The 25,099-nt window shown below is 39.0% G+C and overlaps 1 protein-coding gene across 2 annotated transcripts in view; it reads left to right on the plus strand.

Annotated features, from left to right (window-relative positions):
• Positions 1 to 23,366, plus strand: part of LOC118716050 (cytochrome c oxidase assembly protein COX16 homolog, mitochondrial) — a 42,253-nt gene extending 18,887 nt beyond the window's left edge. Inside the window, exon 3 of one of the 2 annotated variants that reach the window (XM_036432756.2) lies at positions 23,018 to 23,366. In XM_036432756.2, the coding sequence (XP_036288649.1) occupies positions 23,018 to 23,155 (138 nt within the window). In that variant the 3' untranslated portion in view covers positions 23,156 to 23,366. The remainder of the gene's footprint in view (positions 1 to 23,017) is intronic. The other variant, XM_036432737.2, reaches the window with a different exon arrangement.
• The last annotated feature ends 1,733 nt before the right edge of the window (positions 23,367 to 25,099 follow it).

Here is a 25,099-nt window from a genome sequence, read left to right on the forward strand (position 1 = left end):
TTTCTTTTCTCTCTCTCTTTTTTTTTTTTCCTTTTCCCAACTTCATTTTTGCACTCTTTTTTCTCTTCTTTCTCTCCTCTAGTTTTCATTTCTCTGGTCACCTTTATTTTGGGTTATTAATTTCATGAATACATTTGTGTTCAGTGTCTTGTGCATTGTACCTTGTTGTGTTGTATTTTGTGCCTTTAAATCAACACAGGAGAGAACTACATAACCAGACACCCGGAGAAGAGAGATCATGGGGAGACAAAGAAACAGCCCAAATATGAAAGAAAAGCAGGCATCACCAGAAAAGGGAAGTAAATGAAATGGAGGCAAGCAACCTGTCAGAGAAAGAATTCAGAGAAATGGTCATAAGGTGGCTGAAAAGAATGGAAGACAAATTCGACAATATGTGTAAGAACCAAGAGGAAATGAAGAAGAACCAAGAAGAAATAAGGAAACTTTGGGTCACCATGAAACAAAACAACAACTGTGTAATAGGGGTTCTATAAGGAGAGGAAACTGAGCAAGGAATAGAAAACCTGTTTGAAGAAATAATGACAGAAAACTTCCCTGATATAGGGAAGAAAAAACACACACATAAATCCAAGAAGTTCACAGAGTCCCAAGCAAAATGAACCCCAAAAGGCCAGTGCCAAGGCTCATTATAACTACAATAAATTGGCAAACACCAATGACAAAGTAAGAATCTTAAAAGCAGCCAGAGAGACAAAGTTACCTACAAAGGATACCCCATCAGACTAGCGACTGATTTCTCAAAAGAAACACATCAGGCCAGAAAGGAAGGAAGGGAATGAAATATACAAAGTTATGCAAAGGAAGGGTCAGAATCCAAGAATACTGTACCCAGCAAGGCTATCAATCAAAATTGAGGGTGAAATCAGGAGCTTCACAGACAAAAAAGGATTAAGGGTGTTTATTACCACCAAACCAGCAATGCAAGAAATGCTAAAGGTCTGCTTTAAAAAAAAAAAAAAAAAAAGAAATAGGAAGCAAAGAAGGAACACAGGGGTAAAGAATAAAAATGGCGACAAACAAGTACCTATCAATAATAACTTTAAATGTAAATGGATTAAATGCCCATCGAAAGATAGGGTAACAGATTGGATAAGAAAACATGACCCATATGTCAGCTGTCTACAAGAAAACCACCTCAGAAAAAAAAGATGCACACAGACTGAGGGTGAAGGGATGGAAAAAGGTTTTTCTGGCAAATGGAAATGAAAAAAATGCTGGGGTAGCAGTACTTATATCTGACAAATTAGATCTCAAAGTGAAGGACATAAGAGATAAAGAAGGCCACTTCATAATACTAAAGGGAGCAATCCATCAAGAAGAAATAACTGGTAAACATATACGCACCCAATATGGGAGTACCCGAATACATAATTGCTAGGCAAAAGGGTAGAACTGAGGAAAGTTAGTTTTTTTTGTACTCAGTTTTTCTTCTGTTAGCCTTGTTTCTCTACATAATTGCCAAAAAAAAAATTATAAATCCACCCACCTCTTCCCCAATAAAAATCCCTAATTTTGCCCTGGTTTGTGTTGCTCAATGGTTAGTGTGTCAGCCTGCACACTGAAGGGTTGTAGGTTTAGTTACTGGTCAAGGGTATGTACCTGGTTTGCAGGTTCTTTCCCCAGCCCTGGTTGGGGTGCGTGCAGGAGGCAACCACTCAATGTGTCCCTCTCACATCGATGTTTCTTTCTCCCACTCTCTCTTCTCTCCCTTCTAGTTTCTCCAAAAGCAATGGATAGCTAGACAGGAAGTGGCTACAGTCCTCTGCTCTACCAGCTGAGCTATCGAAGGGAGCACTCCAACAGCAATGGAAAAATATCCTCGTGTGAGGGATTATAATAACAACAAAAATCTCTGTTTTCAGTGGGTTAATGTTAACAAAAAGCAAAGCAAGCTGATTACCTAGTGGATAATTTGTGCTAGACATGAGTTATAAGACTTAGTTATCTAAGGGAGTAATTGAGTTTCATAGGCAAAAACAAAACAAAACTAAATCTCTACTTAAGCTTCACTCCTTGTATAAAAACTAACTTGAAATGGATCAGATTTAAATCCTATTCTATGTAATAAAAGGCTAATATGCAAATGTCTCTTCAACCAGGAATTTGACCAGGAGTTTGACCAAGGGGCCAGGCCGGCCGGGCCAGCCGGCTAACTGCTTGCGGGCCTCCCCCACCGTCCCCCTCCCCCCCCCCCTTGGCCAGCCCCATTCTTGATCAGATTCCTCACCCTGATTGTGGGTGGGGCCGGCTGGCCAACCTCCCACATCCCCTCCCCCTGGCTGGCCTCGCCCAATTGGCCCTGATCAGGCCAGGCCGGCTGGACCCCACCAGTGCATGAATTCGTACACTAGGCTTCTAGTATAATAAAAGTGTAATATGCTAAGTGTCAGACTGAACGGTTGACTGCTAAACCAGGCACTATGTCATGCACTGACCATCAGGGGGCAGATGCTTTGACTGGTAGGTTAGCTTGCTGGGCAAAAGGGTCAGATGTGCCCTGGAGCCCTCCCACAATCCCTTCCTGGCTGGCTGGCCCCCATCAGCCCTGATTGGAACTGAGTGAGATGGCCCCAATCGGCCCTGATCACTGGCCAGGCCGAGGAACCCCACCTGTGCATTAATTTGTGCACCATGCCTCTAACTTAAACTTTTAGGAAAAAATAAAGTTATTAGGACCTAGTGCATCGTTCTTACCAAAAAGTTCATAAAGAAAAACTTGAAAAATTGGATACTTCATCAAAATAAAAGCCTTTGCTTTCCAAAAACCCTGTTGGAAGGATAAAAATCCAATCTTCAGAATGAGGAAATATTGTCTCATATCTGGCAAAAGATGCATAGTTGGGATATATAAAGAACTCTGAAAGTGAAACAGTTAAAAACAATCCAATTAGAAAATGGGCAAAAGACAGAGACATTTTACTGAAGAAGGTTTATGGATGGCAAATAAACTAGCCATTGGGAAATACAAATTTAGCTTCCATCGATAAGTAGCTACACATCTGTTAGAACTGACAATACCAAATGCTGACAGGATGTGGAGAAACTAGATCTCACACATTGCTGGTGTAATAAATGGTATGACCAGTCTGGGAAATGTCTTGGCAGTTTCTTAAAAAACAAAGTAGGAGATTTCTGGTTTCCATTTCAACATTATAGGAACCTTAGAAATCATAACTCCAATCCTAACAGAGAAAAAAGCTGAAAAACAACATCCATTTCTATTCTTTAATCCATGTTATAACAGGTCACAAAGACAAAAAAAAAACAAAACAACCCCACCTCTCTGAACACTTGAGACAAATACAGAAAATCACACGTTACAGGAGGGGAAACCACCTCTGGGAATAATTTAAAGGGTAATTAACTCATTACCAGGTACCAGGCTGCAGGTACACGTTTGCAAGTTTTACTTCCTGGAGTCTACCAGCTCTTCACAGCAACTATCAGAGAAAAATGTCCTTGTGTTTTCAGCAGGGAAGGGGGAAGTAGTTATTCAGAAATACGTATGCCCACTCCCTGAATTCTGTTCTCGAAGAAAAGCCTGGCCTCAAAGGAAACTTTTAACTAGAGCCAAATCACACTGGGTTTTACCAGAATCTAACCGAATGGGGTAAAGGAAATACCCAATTCCAGCCCCCTCTAGCCTTCCTGTCTCACCTAAATGGGAGTCGGGACTGAGAAGCAGTTGTGAAGGTCCATCTCAGGGGCCCATGACCACTAAAAGACTGGGACCTAATCATAAGACCATAGAATGTTTCTCTCCCTCCACATTAGTGCTATGTTATTCAAGTCCAGTGGATATCATGTCCAACTCAACAAAAACTGCAAGGCATTCTACTAGTAGAATAAGCACTGTTTGCAATAAATCAAGCATTAGAGTCATTCATATAGGCAGGGATATTGGAATTATCAGACTGAGATAATTTAAAATCACTGACGAATAGAGCTTAGAACTCTAGTGGAAAAAGTACGCAATATGCAAGAACAGTTGGGAAATGTTAGCTGAAAAATGGAAGTTTTGAGAATAAAAAGCAAATTCTAGAAATTAAAAACATTATCAGAAATTAATGCCTTTGATGGGGTCATCAATAGGGCAGACATGACTGTAGAAAGAAGAAGGAAACAAGGAAGGGAGGGAGGGAAGGAGAATGAAGAGAGGAAGGGAAAAAGAGGGGAAGGGAGCAAGAAATATTTAATTTCAGGCAAAGCAGTCTTTAGAGCAAGGAGAACTGTCAGGGATGAAGAAGGATAAAGAAGTAAATTCCCCAAGGAGAACAATATTTAATGTACTTGCACCTAGTGACACAGCAGCAAAATACTTGAAGCACTAAAACCAAAAGTTGTTTTTAAAAAAATAAAAATAAAAAACTGATAAAATTGGCAAGCCTTTAGTTTTATCAAAATAAAAAGATTTCTTATTAAAATCAGGAATGAAAGAGGGACATTACTAGCAGCCTTAGAGAAATAAAGAACTATGAGGGGATACTTTGAACAATTATATGCCAATAAATTAGATAATTTTGATTATATAAATTTCTGAAAAGACACAAACTACCAAAACTGATTTATGGAAGATAAGCCCCACTGGCATGGTTTAGTGATTGAGATTGACCTATTAACCAGAGATCACCATTTGATTTTTAGTCACGGTGAGGGTACGTGCCCGGGTTGCTGGCTCGATCCCCAGTGGGGAGCATGCAGGAGGCAGCCGATCTGTGATTCTCTCTCATTGATGTTTCTATCTCTTTTCCTTTTCTCCCTGAAATTAAAAAAAATTAAAAAGGAATATAAATCTGAATAGAAAATTGAATTAGTATTTTAAAAATACCCACAAGAGCTGGCCAGCATGGCTCAGAGTTTGAGAATCGACTTATGAACCAGGAGGTCACAGGCTCGATCCCCAATAGGGGGTGTGCAGGAGGCAGCCAGTCAATTCTTCTCTCTCATCATTGATGTTTCTATCTCCCTCCCTCTCTGAAATAAATAAAATATTTTAGGGAAAAAAAATACCCATAAGAAAAGCTCAGACCAAGATGGCTTTGTTGGCGAATTCCACCAAATATTCAAAAGAAGAATTAGTATTAATTCCCTCCCCCCCCAAAAAAATAGAAGAAAATGGAACACTTCCCAGCTCATTCTATGAGGCTAGTATTATTCTAATATAATACAAAAACATAACAAGGTAAAGACATCAGAGCTACTGAGGAATCTCTTTTTTAAAATCTTTTTTCAGTTTAAATTTTTTTAAATATATATTTTTATTGATTTTACACAGAGAGGAATTGAGAGGGACAGAGAGTTAGAAACGTTGATGAGAGAGAAACATCAACCAGCTGCCTCCTGCACACCCCCCACCGGGGATGCGCCCGCAACCAAGGTACATGCCCTTGACCGGAATCGAACCCGGGACCTTTCAGTCCCCAGGCCGACGCTCTATCCACTGAGCCAAACCGGTCCCGGCCAGTTTAATTCTTTTTTTATTGATTTCAGAGAGGAAGGGATAGGGAGAGAGAGATAGAAACATCAATTATGAGAGAATCAGTGATTGGCTGCCTCCTGCACACCCACCCTGGGAATTGAGCCCATAATCCAGGCATGTGCCTTTGGCCAGAATTGAACCCAGGAACCTTCGATTGCAGGCTGACACTCTATCCACTGAGCAAAACTGGCTAGGGCAACCAATATCTTTTAAGAATATAAATTTAAAAAATGCTCAACAAAATACTTACAAATCTAATGCAGTGACATATAGAAAGGAATATACAGCATGATCAAGTGAGACAATCAGGAATGCAAGATTAATCAAAAATTATATAATACACTATGTCAGTAGTCTTAAGGCCCAAACAACAACAAAACCCACATGATGATATCCAGATGCAGAAAAACATCACAAATTTTGACATCTCTTTATGATAAAAACAAACCAGTAGAAAGAAACATTCAACCCGGTTAAAGGCATTGACAATAACAATAACAAAAAAATCTAGCTCACAGCTAACATCATATTTCATAGGCAAAAAAATGAGCGCTCTCCTCTAAGAACACAGAGAAGATAAGAATGTCTGCTCTCATCACTGCTACTCAAGGTTGAACTGGAGGTTGTAGCCAGGTCGATGAGCGGGGAAAGGAAATAAGCATCTAGACTGGAAGCAAGTAAAATGACCTATACTTGTAGATGCCATAATCCTATATGTGTAGAACATTCTAAGGAATCCACTAAAAACTATTACAACTAATAAATGACTTCAGCACTTATAGGTGTATTCACTTACAAGGGTGGCAGTAGCATTTGGTAAGACTCAACTTCAAGGGCAGAGAATGTTTCTTTTAATTACCCTGTCCAATCTTTTCTCTCTTTCTCACAACAGTGCTTTCTGAGCTGACTTGCCGTGGAAGGTCTTTCAAAGTTCCTGGTGAGGAATTAATATGTTGATTTAAGGCACTGATACATTTGCCTTTGAGAATCCATGGTAGCATTTCAGTTCATAATGCAGTTGATTGGTATGGTATCATTGTTTTTAACTTCCCCACCCTAAAGAAAATTCAGCTTCCTGACACAAAGTATTAATAATAAATGTAAAATTTACTGAAGGTTTCATAGAGAAGAAATGGTTTACACTGCACACCATATAATGAATAACTTAGGAAATCCTCTTATTAAATGTTTCCCACAATGTTCATTATGGGCAACCATCCTCTTCTCACTTGGCCATTTTCCTATGTAGGGCCCAGCCTTGATGGATCCTGATTTTTCTGTTTCTGCATCTTCTCTTGCTCTTAACTGATACACTCCCAATGCATGCTTTTCTCCCCCTAACTCATTACTCTCATATGCACAGCAAGTCTTTCCCCAGCTTCTGCAAAGCTCAGCACTTCTCTCCAAATCCTCTGCACATAAGCTCCTTTCTATCCACCATAGTGAGGAGAACATTATATTGTGCGAATTAAATATACATATATTAATATTTAGTGTATATGTGTGCATTATCTTGGGGAAGTTATTTAGTTGCTTCCTGCCTCAGTTTGCTCATGTGGAAAATGGAAATGATAATAATAGTAGAGTTAATGTGATTTAGTTATATAAGGCTTTTAGAACAATAACTGGCATAGAGAAAGCACTCAGTAACTGGCATAGCTATCATTATTAAATAGAAAAGGATTATTAGTGACAACAAAAGTTCTTAACAAAATGTCACATCTAAAATAGTACTTTAGTCCTAACTGGTTTGGCTCAGTGGATAGAGCATTGGCCTGCAGACTGAAGGGTCCCAGGTTCAATTCTGATCAAGGGTATATACCTTAGTTGTGGGCACATCCCCAGTGGGGGGTGTGCAGGAGGCAGCTGATCGATATTTCTAACTCTCTATTCCTCTCCCTTCTTGTAAGAAATCAATAAGTATATTAAAAATAAAATAAAATAGTACTTTAATAATACTGCCCAGCCATTTATTAAATTGATAGCAGTTAATCCTGTGTGGAAATATGTCTCTAAGTGATCTCATATATTCCTCCTGCAAACAGCAAAGTGCAGTGGGAAACCATGCAGACTAACAGACCTTAATTGGAATCATGGCTCTGTCTGTTTGTCAGATTGCAAATTCTAATTTTACACAAATTACGTAACCCACTTGAGTTTCAGTCATCTCATCTGTGAATTGGAATTTTGTAGTTGTCTGTGTCAATTAGGCAAAGAAAATATAGGTGATAAAATGGTAGCTATTATTATTATTAACTACCCTGTTTCCCCCAAAATAAGATAGTGTCTTATATTAATTTTTGCTCCCAAAGATGCGCTAAGTCTTATTTTTAGGGGATGTCTTATTTTTCCATGAAGAAGAATACGGTACACATTTATTGTTAAATGAAAATAAAGGAAATTTATTACCTGTGCATGGTACGGTAGTACGGTAGTTGTCAACACAAACCAGACAAACTGTGAATCCTACAGTATCAAGAATTTACTCATTTATTCAATGACAATCATGTCATCATCTTCTGGAACATCATCATACCAATCCAATTCCTGAATTTCCTGGTGAATTTCTTGTGACTCCATTTCTTTCAGAATCAGTGGACCAAATCTCTCATGTTTAGCTTTATTTTCGGGGGATGCCTTATATTTCACTCAGAAGGAAACCTGTTAGTAGGTCTTATTTTTGGAGGATGTCTTATTTTCAGGGAAATACGGTAGTAGATGGAAAATATTCTATTTACAGATGCTAAATGTTGTCAAGTAGAAACAATTTTCTCTGGTTGTTTTTCTGCCTTTTAACCCTTAAATGTTTAACCTGCTGGAAGCATTATAAATGATAGAATGAAAATGGACAAAGGTTTCTGGGATGGGATGTCTGATTCCCTCTAGATGGTGAATGGAGGCTAGACTTTGAGTAGGTTAAGAGGCCTAATTTTGGTCTGTGATGCTGCCATCAGAAATCCCCTTGGTGTGAGAAAGCCTTGGAGTCACTGTTTGACACCACCAGAGGGCGAGCTAAGATCATACGACACTGAGTTTGGGACCTAGAGGAGATCTTGGACTTTCTCAGATTTATGTCAGACCACAGGTCCCAAGTTGAGAATGGATTTCATAGGAAGGCCATCTTGTCTTGTGACACTGTGGTGTGTGTGTGTGTGTGTGTGTGTGTGTGTGTGTGTGTGTGTGTGTAACATGTAATAGGTAGAAAATCAGCATTCCCACCTTTTACCTTCCAACACATCTGGCTCCACTTCCAAATCCCAAACCCCATTTCTTCCTCTCCTCTGTTCATGAGGAATGAGAACTTGGGGAAGAGAGGGTTCAGTTTTGAACTGCTTGTGGCTGATGAAATAATCTTGAAATAACTCATTAAAATTTTTAGTACCCAGACACACCTATATTTCATTTCATATCCCAATCTATCATATATCCAGAGAGAGCAAAGTCCTGAAACCATTTATTCTTATCTGTTATGACAAATGTTCCCCTCGAACCCCCATAGGAGTTGGTTTAATTTCACATTGCCATCCCCAGGTCACCTACCATCTCGATGTGTAGGTCTCTCCCAAAGCCCGGAGCTGCTGCAGCAGGTAGATAATGAGGCAGGGGGAGGGGACAGGGAGAGGAGCACCAGCATAGAAGGGCTCTTCTCTTTGGGGGATTATATTCCTGGTACTTGGTGAGTCAGTTAAAGGAGAGGGAGTCTGAAGGTTCACAGGGAAGATTTTGCTGCCTGCTTCCCATATCTGTGAGCCGAATAGACTTGGCTGCTCCAGCTCAGTCTGGGATCCCTGGAGTGAGAGTTATATTACCATGGTTGAGTCAAATTATAATTATATTGTGTTTTTCTGGGAATGGGAATTAACCCAAGCTTAACTCCTATTTCTATAAAATGAAAAAGATAAAGGGTTAGATATGCACTGAATTTTGTGCTGGAAATGGGATCACTTAAGCTCTCTTTGATTTCATCAACTAATGAATATTCAGGTTTCAGCCTCTTTGCTCAAATCAGTTTTATGGTATGCTACAACACACAAAAACACACTCGGATAGTAGGGATTATATTCCCGATAGGCACTCATTTACAGTAGGAAAATAAGTCTTTTGAAGAAGAAATACTGGAAACATGTATACTCTGAAGCTAGTCAGAACACTCAGGGAATTGTGTCTCCTCTAGGATGGTGTTTATAGTGAAAAGGACATAGTAGCAGGAATCAGGTCTATTATATTACAAAAGGCCTGAAATTCCTTGCTAAGAAAATCAGAATGAATATTGTATGCAAAAGCAGGAGGTTCCTGTCATTTATATCTTTTAGGTAACTTTCAACTGTGTCATAAATAAGACCTGAGAATTACAATGGTTTCTTTCCTTTTTTTCTTTTTTTCTTTTCATATTTGACCCCAAAGTCTTGCAGACATGTGTTATTGACAATTTCTCCTGTGGAGACCACTTAAGGACTACTTAAATAGATGGAAAGATGGTAAGAAAATAAACTAGATATGTTTCAGTGGCAAAAGAGAAACGAAGACAAATGGAAAGATTTTAGGGATACTGTGGGAAATATTACTCTGCTCACCTACACTCTATATTATTGTAATCTCAATATTTGATAGGTGAGGCTTTTCACCCTGGCCAACGGCCCTTGTGGGGGTCTATTTCCTAAGTTACCGATGTACTTTAGGCACACGTTCATTTGTGTGCCTATTAGATTGCTGGCTTCTTTAGGGCAGGGATCCTATATCTTTTCATCTCTGTTTTCCGTGAGCCTTCTGATGACCTGCAAGGTGTGTTGGATGGTTGTTGAATGAGCAGGAAATTCATATTCATAAATTACTAAAGATTAAAGACAAAAAATTGGCAGCAAAAGCACTAGCATTAACGATCCAATTATATCAAGACAGTAGGCTGTTTGCTACCAATCAACCGAACCTTTTGTAGCACTTAAAAATAAAAATTAAGCTTGTAAACTCCCCCTCCCACAAATAGCCAGAGGCTAGAGTGCTGGCTTTACAATAAATTTTTTCCCCCTTTGGCTGGTTTTATTGAGTGGCTAACTGGGAGTGTTTTCAGAAGACGTTAGTCAAGAACTGGAACACGGGAAGTACTTGTTTCTCCATCAGTTTGATGGTAAAGGCGATTAGGAATTCAAATCTCGAAATTCCAATTACACGCCGGCGTGCCGGAACCAAACGTTCGCGCTGCCATTTCCGGGGGATGCCTAAGTGAGTGACAATGGATCGATAGCTCGCGTCGGGCGGAGGTCCCCCCGGAGGACCCCGATCTGAGAGCCTGAGTCCTTGTCCTCGAAGGAGCTTGAGCCGCAGATATTGGCTACGGCGTCCCGCTGTCCGGATGTCGGGGACGGTGATGGGAGAGGTGAGAGCCAGCGGCTGGAGGAAGCAGCGTGGGGCGGACTCCGGAAGGGGCGGGGCCCGCTGGGTGGGAGCGGTTGTCGCGGAATCTAACGCGGGTGGCTACACCCTGGGAACCTGGCCCCACCAGGGGGTGGATGGATAGGGGGTTTTTAGACCGCCCTCTCTAAGGCCCAGAGAAGGTAACAACATACAGCAGAGCCAAATTTTAACCCAAGTCTGGTGATTACAGAGCCTGCATTTCCCAATTCTTACAGCGTGCAGCTTCTCAGGATTTCTGGGGCCAAACGCAGTTTCTTAATAATTGTACAATTTGGGACATCTTCATGCCCCAGTTTCCTAGTCTTTGAAATGGGATTAATTCGTATTTCACATAGCTCTAAGGATATTTATAGAGTTTAGCACAATGTCTGCTAAGCGGTATACTCCCAAAGTGATAGTTGTGTTCTCCTTTTTGCTTCTATAACTCTTTGTACGGACCCTCAATACGTTACCGCTCCCAGGACAGTCAGAGTCGTCTTCATGTGTTCCTGTCCAATCCTCACGAAGCGCCCCGAGAGTGGGGACTGTTCCCATTGCTCGAGGGAACACAAGTTAACACTGGTGTAACTGGAAGGATTAGGCCTTGAAATCAGGCCTTGACCGAGTTGGAATCCAGACAGTTCCCTTTATTTGCTGTGTGATTTGGGGCAAGTTGTTTGCTTTTGCAGTCCTTGTAACAGCATAATTAGGATAAAGGTTTGAAACAGGAGGTAGGCCTTTCAATCAAAATTAAGTTCAATTATACTAATGGAGCCAAGGATATGATCACTTCATTTTCAACATAAAATAGTCTGTTGGGGGAAGGGTTATAAGCCTTATCTTTGATGTCTTGTCAAATATATTAATTGGCTTATGAGCACAGTTGGAGTTAGGCAGACAAAAGTATTCAATGATCTTACACCCAACAAAAGTACTAGAATAGAGCATCATATTATTTATATATGCTTCATAATTACTGTAACATCTTCAAGGTAGATTATTTCTTCTGATAAATATTAGTAATTTTTGTGGAATAACATACAGAGGAGTGTTTTTATAGTACCAGGTATACATCAATAGTTTTCTCCTTTTCTATTAACATTCTCCCCTCACCCCCAATAATGAATTTTCTGCTTGAGCTTCTTCTCTACCCGTTCATTCTCTAAGATTCCCTGAATGATATCATCAGTGACCTTTCACTTTCTAAATTCAGTACTTGGTTATTTTTATTCACTCCAACTATATATGCTACTAATGCTGATTTCCTGCTTTCTAAAAACTTTGTTGTCTTACATAAATCCGATGTGCTTCTATTTTTTTGCTAACTTGCCTCTCCCATTTTCCTTCATGTTTTTTTTTTTTTTTTGGGGGGGGGGGGTCTGTCCATTAATAAGCATTTTTTAGATGGAAAGTCAAAGGACCAAGATTTGCCCAAGACCAGTAATTAAGGTACATGAGCAAGGATAGTCAAATAGACATGACTAAAAATAATAGAGATTCCAGGAACTAAAAGACCTACCGTTATGTATGTCAATACCTGGTTTATTATTTAAAAAAAATTAAGGCATTATAAAATACTATGTAAAGGAAGGTTTTTTAAATATCTAGTGTTGAGATAAAGAAAATATTCACATGGCAAAAAATAAAATCTTGACTTCTATCCCACACCACATAAAATCAATATTCCATTATTTATATATCACATGTAAAGGGTTAATATATATATATTACATATATATATATGACCCTAACATGCAAATAGACTGAACGGCAGAACAACTGAACAAGCAGTCGCTATGACGTGTGCTGACCACCATGGGGAGTGCGGGGAACATGATGGGTGTTGGCAGCAGATGGCAGAGTACATAACATGGTGGGCATTGGACGTGGTGGGATGGTGGAGCAGGTGAGTGAGGGTGCCAGACCAGGCGGGGCACCAATCATTGTCATTGGGGCGAGTCTCTGGTGGCAACTGAAAATTCTTTGTTCCCATGCACTGAGGTCCTGCCAGGTCCTTGTACCCACTGCTGGTGCCAGCCCCGCTCGCACCCACTGCCAGCACCCAGTGCCAGCCTCCATCACTCAGCTTGGTCAGTATGTGAGCAGCGGCTGCTGGCCCTGATCACCCCTCAGGGCTTCTTTACCTCCTACTCCTGAGGGGTGATTTGGGCTGGCAGCTGCTGCCTGCACCCGCTGCTGCACCCGCTGCTGATGCTGGCCCTCTTCGTACACACTGCTGCTGCCAGCTCTAATCGCCCTGCGCAATCAGCGAGCGCAAGCAGGTGGGTGACCTCAGCATATGGGAGCAGTGGTGGCGGGACCTGGCTGCTGGCAGAGTACTGGGGGCTGCAGTGGAAAGGACTGGGCAGGGGTGAGGAGGATGGGCCAAAACCCACCCATTGCAGCCTCCAGACCCACAGTTCCTTTCAAGGTGCATGAATTCATGCACTGGGCCCATAGTTTTTAGATAATAGTAGATAATCTATTCAATGCAGAAACATAATTCTTAGGTGTAACATAAAATCATTGTAAAAGAAAATGTTGATAAGTGTACAGTTAAAATTAAGAACTGATGCTTACCAAAAGATAACATAAAGAAAGAGAAAAGACAAACTTTATATTGGGAGAAGATATTTGCCACATATACAATCAATAAAAGGCTTGTGTCCAGATAGTAAAATGAACTTATAAATCGATAAGTAAAGGACAAGGTTTCACAAAGGAGGATATCCAAATGGCCAAAACAAATGTGGAAAGAGTTCAGCTTCATTAATCAGAGAAAAAAAATGCAAATTAAAACCACATTGAAATACCACTACATAGCTGACAGAATGGCTAAAATTTAAAAAGGAGAAAAGCAGGAATCAGAAGGATGTGGAGCAACTAGAACTTTCACACACTGCTAATGGAATATAAATTGGTACCATTAATTTGGAAACTGAAATACGAGCCTGTGTATCAATACATAATAAGATTGTTCATAGCCGTGTAATAATAATTCATAGCAATAAAAAACCAAAATCACCCAAATACCCATTATCAGTAGAATGAAAAAATAAATTTACAAATAAATACTTTACAACAATGAAAATAGAAGAACTATAACTATAGTTATTTGCAGTAACATAGATTAATTTCACAAGTGTAATAGGAAGTGAGAAAGTCAAATATGAAAGAATATATAAGTTCCATTTATAGTATAGAAATATCAAAAATAAATTACTGTATTTAGGGATTCATGGTAAAATTAAGAAAAATAGCAATTACTATATATGTCACAATCATGCTTATCTTTTGGGAGGGTTAGGAAATAGGCATTCATGAAGGGTTACATGGGAATTGAACTAGGTCAGGTCAAATCTGGTCTTGCTTCTGTTTTTGTTAAGAAAATCCCTATAGAAACACATCCATATCCTTTTGTTTACTGTTGTCTGTCACTGCTTTTGCTACAACTGAATTAAACAGTAGTGACAGAGTTCATATATCTGCAAAGCCGGAATCATTGACATCTGACCCTTTACAGGAAAGTGTGCTCTGGGTGATGGTTACATGAATATGCTTTGTGATCATTCATTGAGCCTTACAGTTTTGACATACACTTTTTTGTTTGTATTTTATATATCACAATATTTTAAGAATTAAAAAGCAGTGTAATGCAGTAAGTGTTCTAATGCAAACATTTTCAAATCACTATGGAAGCACAACAAAGGCTCAGCAGGCTTAAAGTGTAAAAGAATGAGGAGGTCTGGCCCCGGTTGCTCAATGGTTTGACCTAAGAACCAGGAAATCATGGTTTAATTCCCTGTCAGGGCTTGATCCTCAGTAGGGGGCATGAAGGATAATCAATGATTCTCTCTCATAATTGATGTTTCTTTCTCTCTTCCTTCTTCTCAATTTAAAAAAAGAAACTGTTTCTTTAAAAAAAAAAAAAAAAAAAAAAAAAAAAAGCATGAGGAGTCCCAGAGCAAGTGAAGCTGAGTGTGGAAGCATGAATAGGATTGCCCCAGCTGCCTGAAATAGGGAAGGACATTAGCAGCACAGGTATCAGCATGTATGCCCACAAGAGGTGTGAGAGAAGAGAGCATGTTTGGAGAACAGATATGGTTCAATACGGTGGCACAGGAAGAGTGCTCGAAAATGAGGCTGAAGAGGCAGTTGGGACCTTGACAGCAAGTGATAGGGTATGTCATATTTACAGGTTTAGAGATGACTTTTGGAGGTGGTGAGGATTAAAAAGCATCAAGCAGAGATGTGAAAAACTCAAGCTTGCATTTTATTGAGATGATTTTGACAACAGTATAGAACAGTGGTCGGCAAACCGAGGCTCGAGAGCCACATGCGGTTCTTTGGCACCTTGAGTGTGGCTCTTCCACAAATACCACAGCCTGGGCGAGCCTGTTTTGAAGAAGTGGCGTTAGAAGAGGTTTAAGTTTTAAAAAATTTGTCTCTCAAAAGAAATTTCAGTCGTTGTACTGTTGATATTTGGCTCTATTGACTAATGAGTTTGCCAACCACTGGTATAGAGGATGAGTAGGAAGAGGATAGCACTGGAATGGGGGAGAAGCAACTAGAAGACTGTTGTGTTTCCTAGAAAGAAGCAGTTTTAAAAGGCCCTTATTCTTGCAGCATATGCCAAGGCCATTTAAAAGCCACTTTTGCATTCTGCCATGACTCTGATCACTGCTGCTGTACTGAACTGTTTATCTCAATATATCCCTCACGTCTTGCTCAATTTGGATTTTAACTTATTCAGCAGCTAATCTTTACCTTGCTTGATGTTGATCTTGCATGATCTGATGCATGATCTTGACTTCTTAAATATGACTTTGACACTTCTCAACACTTAAATACATTAGTGCATGTAAAAAGCTTAGAACACCATTTGGTTCATAATAAGTTTTTTTTACAGTATTATAATTTTGATGACCTGATATTAAACATCAAACCAGATGTTGAGCTCAGACTTTTCATTTTTTTCAGACGAATTCAAAAGGGTATGTGTGTGTAAGACTACTAAAGATTTAGGGGGGGGGGGGTGAGATAAAGGAATTTGCATTTCATTTGTGTCAGCAGCTTAGAATTTTAGGGTATACAATTCTCTTTCTAAAAGTTCCTCAAATATTTCCAGTTTGAACTTACTCTCTCTTCTCATTCTTTACTCATCCCACGATTCCAATCTTCATGAATGCAGAATATTTTAGCAATCTGTTTCTTCAACTTTAATTCTACTGTAGGTGGTTCAAAAATTGATGTACACTTGTCATTCATTGTCTGTCCCTTTTCAGTAAGAATGAATTACTTTCTTCTGGGAAACTTTAGGCCTGGTGTTCATTTGTAGTGAGTGGATGTAAAGTTAGAGAACTTCTTCACTCCCATGATGGTAAAGAATGTACTACCAGAGACCCACATGATATTTACTCTACTGCATAATCCCAGGATAAATAATTTCATTCATGAGTAATTCTTACTCTTTTCACTCCACAGGACTTGGTAACTGACTTATGTTATAGTCATAATCCCTCTTGATATTCGGTTTCTTGTGTGGAATAGTAAATAATTTAAATTTCTACCAAATTAACAATTTGACCATAGTTATTCTAGTGGAGTATTCCTGGGGAGAAGAATGGGAGAAGTGACATTCTTTTCTCTGCAGACATGTTATTTCTAAAATGGCAGATAGCCCAGCGAATGTGGCTCAGTGATTGAGCGTTGAACTATGTACCAGGAGGTCATGGTTTGATTCCTGGTCCGGGCACATGTCAGGGCTGCAGGCTCACTCCCCAGTAGGAGGCGTGCAGGAGGCAGCCAATCAATGATTCTCTCTCATCATTGATGTTTCTGTCTCTCCTTCTCTCTTCAATCTGCATTTTTTTTAAAAATGGCAGATACCACTTTGTTCCCTATACATTTTTGTCTGAAATATTTTTGTAATAAAGAGTGTGACTCCATTTTTTGATGTTTGACTCGTATCTTTTAAGCCTCACCTTTCCCTTTTCCCTCGTTGTCCCACAGGTGGGCACGCCGATAAGAAAGCCCACATGGCCGGGACCGGTTTGGCTCAGTGGATAGAGCGTCGGCCTGCGGACTGAAAGGTCCCGGGTTCGATTCCGGGCAAGGGCATGTACCTTGGTTGCGGGCACATCCCAGGTGGAGGGTGTGCAAGAGGCAGCTGATCAATGATTCTCTTTCATCGATGTTTCTAACTCTCTATCCCTCTCTCTTCCTCTCTGTGAAAAATCAATAAAATATATTAAAAAAAAAAAAAAAGAAAGCGCACATGATCTTTCTTTGAAGTTTAAACCATGCACGGGAACCTTTGTTCGAGTCACCCTCCCTGGTCACCATAAAAACCCCAAACCAACCTTCTTTTCCTGCTCTCTCAAGCCATTATTGAGCCTGTTTGGAGCCACCCTGCTCTCATTATATGAGTAATACATCTTTTCATACCTTCTTGGTGTATGTATATATACACTGAAACCAGATTTTGAGATCTTTGACTTGAATAGGGTCCATCCCTACACTATATCTGCAGTGATTTTTATTAAATATTTAATGTACACAAAAGAATATTTTATGATTAAAGTATAAAAGTAGCAATTTTGAAAAATACTAGACCTATCACCAAACCTAAGAAATAGAACATTACCTATATATTTGAAGTGCTTTTCCCTGATTTCATGCCTCACCCTTCATAAACAATCCCCCGGTTAATCAGGGTATTAATTACCCTGGATATTTGGTTATTTGATTATCACTCCTCCTATTTTATTTTTACATTTTAATCACAGATGTAAGTATCCCTAAATTATATATTGTTTTGATTTGCATGTTTATTAACTAATATAGATGAAATCATATTGTGCATACTAATTGGGTGCTTTTTCTTTTCAATACTACTTTTGAAAATTTTATTCATGTTAATTCATGTAGGTGAATGCATTCATTTTCTCTACTATGTTGTATGTCCATTGTATTAATATATTACAAGTAACTTATGGATTCCTCTTTCAGTAGAGATTTGAATTTTTCCTTATCTTTTGATCTTACATGTAATATTGCTATGAACAAGGGCACATAAGGTCTGATGAAAATGTGTAAGAGTTTCTCCAGCATGTTTGGACAAAAGTGGAATTTCTGGATTATACAATATCCTCAGTTTTAGTTTTATTTAATGGTGACAAATTGATTTCCAAAGTGGCTGTAAAATTTGACATTCCATTTTTTTAGTTGTTGTTAATCCTCACTCAAGTATATTTTTTCCATTGATTTTTAGAGAGAATGGAGGGAAGGGAGGAAGAGAATAGAGAAACACTGATGTGAGAGAGACACATCAATTGGTTCCCATCACAGGTGCCCCAATTCCTGGAGGTGGGGAGTGTACAGGGACAGAGGTGCGGGGATCAAGCCTGCAACTGAGCTATGTGCCCTTGACTGGGAATCAAACTGAGATCCTTCAGTCCATAGGCCAATGCTCTAACCACTGAGTAAAACTGGCCAGGATGGCACTCCAATTTTATATTTGACTGTTTGGGTAAATAATTTTTCTAGCACCATTTATTTAAAGGTTCTTAACTCACTGATCCATATTATCGCCTCTCTCATAAGTCAAGTTTGCAAATTCAGATGTTTCTTGATTTACCATAGGATTATGTCCTAATAAACCCAATGTAAGTTGAAATTGTCACAAGTTGCATTCAATACACCTAAACCACTGAAAATCATGGTTTAGGCTCAGTCAGTTTCTACTTTCACACCATTAAAAAGTCAAAAATTTGTAATTTATGCTGTCTGTACATGCGGTCTGTTTTCAGAGTTCTCTTTTCTGACTGATTTAATCGTCTTTTTTTTTTTTTTGTCTCTTTCTGTACAAGTACAATTTGGGCTTGTGAATTTGGCATAGTTATAAGCCTTGATATCTACTAGAAAAATACTTGCACTTTATTATTTTTCTTTAGGAGTTTCCTAACTATTCTTGGTCCTTTGCTATTACATAGAAATTTTAGAAACAGCTTATTAAGCCACTAACCAAAACCAAAAACAAACAAACAAACAAAAACCCTAAAGCAAACAACAACCAAAAACTTATTACACTTTTAATGAGATTGAATTGAATCTATAAGTCAATTCAGGAGGAGTACTTGAGAATTATTGACATATTTTTGCAGTCTTGAATTTACCTATATATAAATATGGCATAATTCCCCATTTGTCCAAGTCATCTTTATTGTCCTTAAAGAAAGTCTTCTTGTTTTCCCCAGGAAGGGCTTGCAAATTTTTAGTTAGATTTATTTCTAGCTACTTCATTTTTATATGCTATTGTAAATGTAATCTTTTCCTAAATTAGGTTTTACATTTTAAAAGTTGTGTTTTGATGGTTATATAAAATAAACGGACTTGTATATCTTGGTTTTGTTTCCAGATTCAGTTTACAAAACTTCAAAAAGTTTACAAACTCGTTCCAATAATTTATCTATAAATTATTTTGATTTTTCTCTGTGTCTCTAAATAACATTTTTTAAAGCTTTTAAAAAAAATTTGATTTTAGGGAGAGAGAGGAAGGGAGAGGGAGAATGAGAAACATAGATTGGCCTGCCTCCTGCATGTCCCCTATTGGGGGGAGCTGCAACCCGGAATGTGTCCTGACTGGGAATCGAACCGGCAGCCTTTTGCTGCACAGGATGATGCCCAACCAACTGAGCCACATTGGTCAGGGTTCTAAATAATAACAGTTTTGATTCTTCTTTTCCAGGCCTTGCATCTTTTAACTCTTTTTCTTGCCTTTAACTGGCCAGAACCTTCAGTGCAATGCTGTATAGAAATGTCTTGTTCCTGATTGTGAAAAAGAGGTTTTATCATAAAGTAACTATATAGACTTTTTGTAGATTCTCTACATTGACTGATGGTGATCCTGAGGTGCCCTTTGGTTGCCTGACTATAAAACAGTTGGGACTGGGAACACTTCCTCTCCCCAGTTCAGCTGGAGGAGTAAGCCTGAGCCTAACTTTTTCAGGACTGGATACTCTTCTTCCTCAAGGTGCCTGAATCGAATTTCCCTAAGGTTATCAAGTAAACATGAAAACATGACTGTACAAAGACTTGAACACAATTATCATGGTGGCATTTTTCACAATAGCCAAAAAGTGGAAACAACCTAAATGTTTATCACTTGGTAAATGAATAAATAAAATATGGTATAGTCTTACAAGTAAAAAAGAATGAATTACTGACACATGCTACTATTATACATGGATGACTACAAAACCATTATTATACTCAGTGAAAAAAAGCCAACCACAAAGAAACACATTGTATTGTTCTATTTATGTTAAATGTCCAAAAAAGGCAAATAGATTAGTGTTTTCTAGGGTTGGGAATGGGAATGGAAAATGGCTGTAAATGAACATGAGGTTTCTTTTTAAGTGATGGAAATGTTCTAAAATTAGGTTGTGGAGGGGTGTTTGTATAACTAAAGTTACAGTAAAGTTAATTTATATACTTAAAATAGATTAATGTTATGGTATATAAATTATATCTTAATGAGGCTGTTTTAAAAAAAATGATCAATAAAAGCAGCTGAAGTTTCATGATAATTATCTGACTGACTGGTTTCTAAACCTAGCTGTCTTAGTGTCTAGGTTCTGACTGATTATTCCCTGCATACAGGCTGCTCTGATCTTTGTATGGATGTTAGGATAGCAAAGGGGCAGGAGATCATGGCAAACAAATTTCTGAACTGCTGCCTAACAGTTACTCAATTGCTTGCTAACTATACTTTCTACACTAAAGGCCATCCCTATTCTTCTATAATAATAAAAGTGTAAGATGCTAATTAGATCAGACAGCCAAATGACCTTCTGGACGTCCTTCTGGATAAAGCCACGGTGGCAGGGGGCGGGGAAAGGCAGAGGTGGTTAGGGGCAATCAGGCAAGCAGGCAGGAAGAGTGGTTAGGGGCTATCAGGCAGGCAGGCAAGGGCTTAGGGGTGATCAGGCAGGCAGGCAGGTGAACTGTTAGGAGCTAGCCGTCCCAGATTGCGAGAGGGATATCCAACTGCCAGTTAGGCCCTATCCTGCCAGTTAGGCCCTATCCCACACAAGAATCCCTGTGGGATCAGGCCTAAACCAGTAATCGGACATCCCCCAAGGGGTCCTGGATTGTGAGAGGATGTAGGCCAGACTGATGCTCCTCCCCCGCCCCCACCGCCCCGCCGTGCATGAATTTCATCCACCAGGCCTCTAGTAAATAATTATAAGCCTTATAGCAAGGCTATATAGTACACATCTCCCTGTCCCCCATTGTAGAACCACACCTCCATCCAATAGTGCTTTGGCCCCTGCTTATCTCTGCACTGGATTATGAGAAAAAGGAATTGGACCTTGTCTTGCTGAAGTGTTCCAAGTTTCCCCTTAAAGCAAGACAAAACAAAAACCTCTGTTATGTATATGCATATCAGATATCACTATAGTGTTTGCCTTCACTTACTTCTTTAAAAAATTTGTAAATGGATTTTTTTTTTAAGAGGAGAGGAGAGGAAGAGAGAGAGAAAAACATTGATGTGAGAGCAAAACATGAATCAGTTGCCTTCTGCAGGTTCCCTACCCAGGATTGAGCCCACAACCTTTTGGTGCATGGGATGACAATCAACTGAGCCACACTGTCCAGGGCTCATCTATTTCTAGTCTTAGTTTGCTAATAACATTGTTATTATGGTGGACATGGAATGATTGAAATTTCCCCCATCTATGGAGGTGATTATCTTATATTATTATTTCTCCTTTAAGATATTTAATGTGATGAGTTACACAGATTAATTTTAGATTAGCATTCTAATCCACTCCTCTGTTCATGAGACAAACTCAGCTTGGTCAGTGTAGCAGATGCTGTTGGTACCCCACCCAGATCTCCTGGGGTCCTTTTACCAGTTTGGCATAGCCACCCCCCAGCTGCTGCCAGTGATGCTGCTAACAGATCATACTCTCATGGTTCTCGGGAGACTTGCCCCTCTTCAAAGGCCATCCCTATTCTTCTGTAATAATAAAAGTGTAAGATGCTAATTAGATCAGACAGCCAAATGACCTTCTGGACGTCCTTCTGGATAAAGACATGGTGGCGTTAGTCCACTAGAAGATACTTCCTTAGATGATCCTGTGGTGATCCTAGAAATATCGGTGGTTAAGACATCTTATGGGATCTCTAGAAAGCATCAGAAGGAGAGTTGCAATGGAGATGTCAACCAGCCACACTCACGGTTACCACAGTGCTGATTAATGGGCTCATGAATTGAGGAGCCATTATGGCAGAGATAAAGGCTATACATAAGCACAAAAGCATGGCATCCCTCACCAAAGCTGACCTTGCTACCTCTGCCACCATACCTGCCAACAACAGAGTCTGATACTATGCCTTTGATCATGAATCCTTGAGGAGATCAACCAGCCACTTAGTGGCACTTGATAACAGAAGACCCCTTCCCCCCTGGAAAGGACAGCAATTCATTTTGAATAAGATTGACGTATTTTCTAGGTGTGAATTTACCTTTCATATCTGCTTTGAAAGTGGTCAGCACCTCTACTCAGGGGCTCAGAGAGCATCTGATTCACTGATGTGGAATCTTCCACATACTGTCACTTCAGATCAAGGGACTGAATTTATGAAAAAAAGATTCAGTAGTGGGCACATGCCTGTGTGATTCACTGGTGCTGCTACATTCCACATCATTCGTGCACTGCTAGGCTGATAGAGCAATGGAATGGCCTCTACGAAACACAGCTGAAGCAACAGCTTGGAGATGATATCCTACAAACATGGAGCACTGTCCTTCAGATACAGTGTGAAGGTTAAAGCAGAGGATAGCAAACTATGGTTGAGAGGCCAAACTTTTGCTGCTATTTTACAAACCTTTTGTTGGAACATAACAACACTCATCATCTACATATTGTCTCTGGCTTCTTTCAAATTGTGATCAACCAGAATCCTGGAGAAGTTGTAAAAGAATGGAGAGAACCTAATGTGCAAAGCAAGTGGACCTGAGTGGTACAAGGGGTGGAGCAGAGCAGACGATGTTGGTGCTCTGTCTAGATCTCCTGGGTCTCATTATATTGATTCTGTGTGCCCACTCTTCTACTGGTGCCTCACGTGATGCTACTAATGGCTCACACCTGCCACATTTTCTGGAGGCTTTCCCTTAGTAGATTGGAGCAACATCACCAGGAGGCATCTGGAAGTTATGCTCCACTCATCCCTGTAACAGTCAGTAAACAGTGACTGCCTAATGCCTGATAGGGAGGTACAAAAGCCTCACATCCTTGTCGCCATGTGCAAAGACGGTGGTGTGTTGTATGCATTAGAGCTCCTGGAGATTTCAGGCTGAGGCTATACCAAGCGTGTCAAACTTGCGGCCTGTGGGTTGCATGTGGCCCACAACGAATATTTTTGTGCCCCCCCCTCAATATAATGCTATGTAAGAAGCATTTTAATAAAAATTTCAAATTTAATTTTTACAATGTTCGGTAATGACTGATTACTATAATGGTATTGTATTCATTTCCCTTATGCGCCTCACATGCAGGTGCACCATTTCTCTCCACTTAATACCAGCAGTGACTATTTTAGCAACCGATTGCCGTGTCATTAGTCTTGGACTGACTTGTTTGATGTGCGCAACAGGAAATATTTCACTTTTGGAGAACAAGAAAAATAGGTTTATTTGCGTTATGCTTATTAATTTGTGCAATTATTCAGTGTCTGGTAAGTTAATGTTCAAGAAAAAATATTAATTTTTATTAAAATGTTCTATTATTTTATGTTAACAATTTCTCATTTATTTCAGCCCTTTGTACTCAGCATGCCTCTATCGAAATAAACCTACGTTTCTATGAAAATTGAAGCTTTGTTTTTGTGCAGCCCACATAAACTTAAACCCGGTTTATTTGGCCCGTGTTAGCCTTTGAGTTTGACATGCTTGGGCTACCCCGAGCTGAAACCACACTCTTGCTTTGCTTCTCCCCTTGGCCTCTGTGGTTTCCCCTCATTCCCTTACAATTTATTTTTCTTTTCTTTTTTCTTTCTTTCTTTTTTTTTTTTTTTTTTTTTTTTTGGTAGGTATAGTTATGAGGATGGACTGTAAAAGATGCTGTTGATATGTTGATTGGTCTAAAACATGCAGCCCATGATTGTGTTTGGTCCAAGATATCTCATGTAATTATGTTATCTCTTTCTTTAAAATTTTGATTATATCTTTTCTGCTTTTGTAAAGTTTATTCTATTTCCCTCCTAATGTCTAAAGATGGAATGCTTAGCTCGTTAATATTGAGCCTCTTTTGTGCTTTTTTAGGAATATATAATTTTCCTCAAAATAAGATTTGAGCAGTATCTCCCAAGTACTGAATATGACTATCATTCAACTCTAAGAAGTTTCTGATTTTCAATAAGACATTTTTTTAACCCACAAATAAACTTTCCAAATACATGGCAATATTTCTACTTGTCTGTTGCTATTGATTTTTAACTTAATTTTATGATTGTCAAATACGTGTTCTATATGATATGAATTGCTTGAAATTTATTGCGATTTGTTTTATGAACTATCATAAATATTTTGTGCTTGAAAAGAATATATTCTGCTGCTGTTGAGTGTGGTGTTCTATACTTATCTTTTTTATTAAGCTTGTTGTGTTGAATAGATTTATTTTATATCCTTATATTTTTGGTCCTTTTAATTTACTGTGAGTAAATTAAGTTAAAATCTTCCTTTAAGATAGCAAATTTGTTCATATATTATGAGATATGCTATTAAGAGCATAAATTTAGAACTGCTATATTTTCCTAATGAAGTTTTTATTTTTATGTAGTGTCCATCTTTATCACTAGAAATACTTTTTTGATTTAAAATCTCATATTTTGTATGATACTAATGTAGCTACACAAGATTTCCTTGTTAGTATTTTCCCCATGCCTTAACTTTTAGACTTTCTCTGGTCAAATGTTTTGGGTGAGGCACTTACAAAGAGCATACAGTTGGATTATTTTTAATCTAGTCTGACAGTCTTTGACTTCTAATTAGATAGTTTAGACAAATTCCATTTATTAGGATCAGTTTTACATTTGATATGGTAGATAATTTTATTATAAAAATATTCACTGACCTTTCCTAATAACTCCTCCTTACAAGGCCCCTCTCTTCTAGGCCTGCTCCTGTTGAAATATTAT

Source organism: Pipistrellus kuhlii, unplaced genomic scaffold (assembly GCF_014108245.1).
Source record: "Pipistrellus kuhlii isolate mPipKuh1 unplaced genomic scaffold, mPipKuh1.p scaffold_m20_p_1, whole genome shotgun sequence".
NCBI lineage: Eukaryota > Metazoa > Chordata > Mammalia > Chiroptera > Vespertilionidae > Pipistrellus > Pipistrellus kuhlii.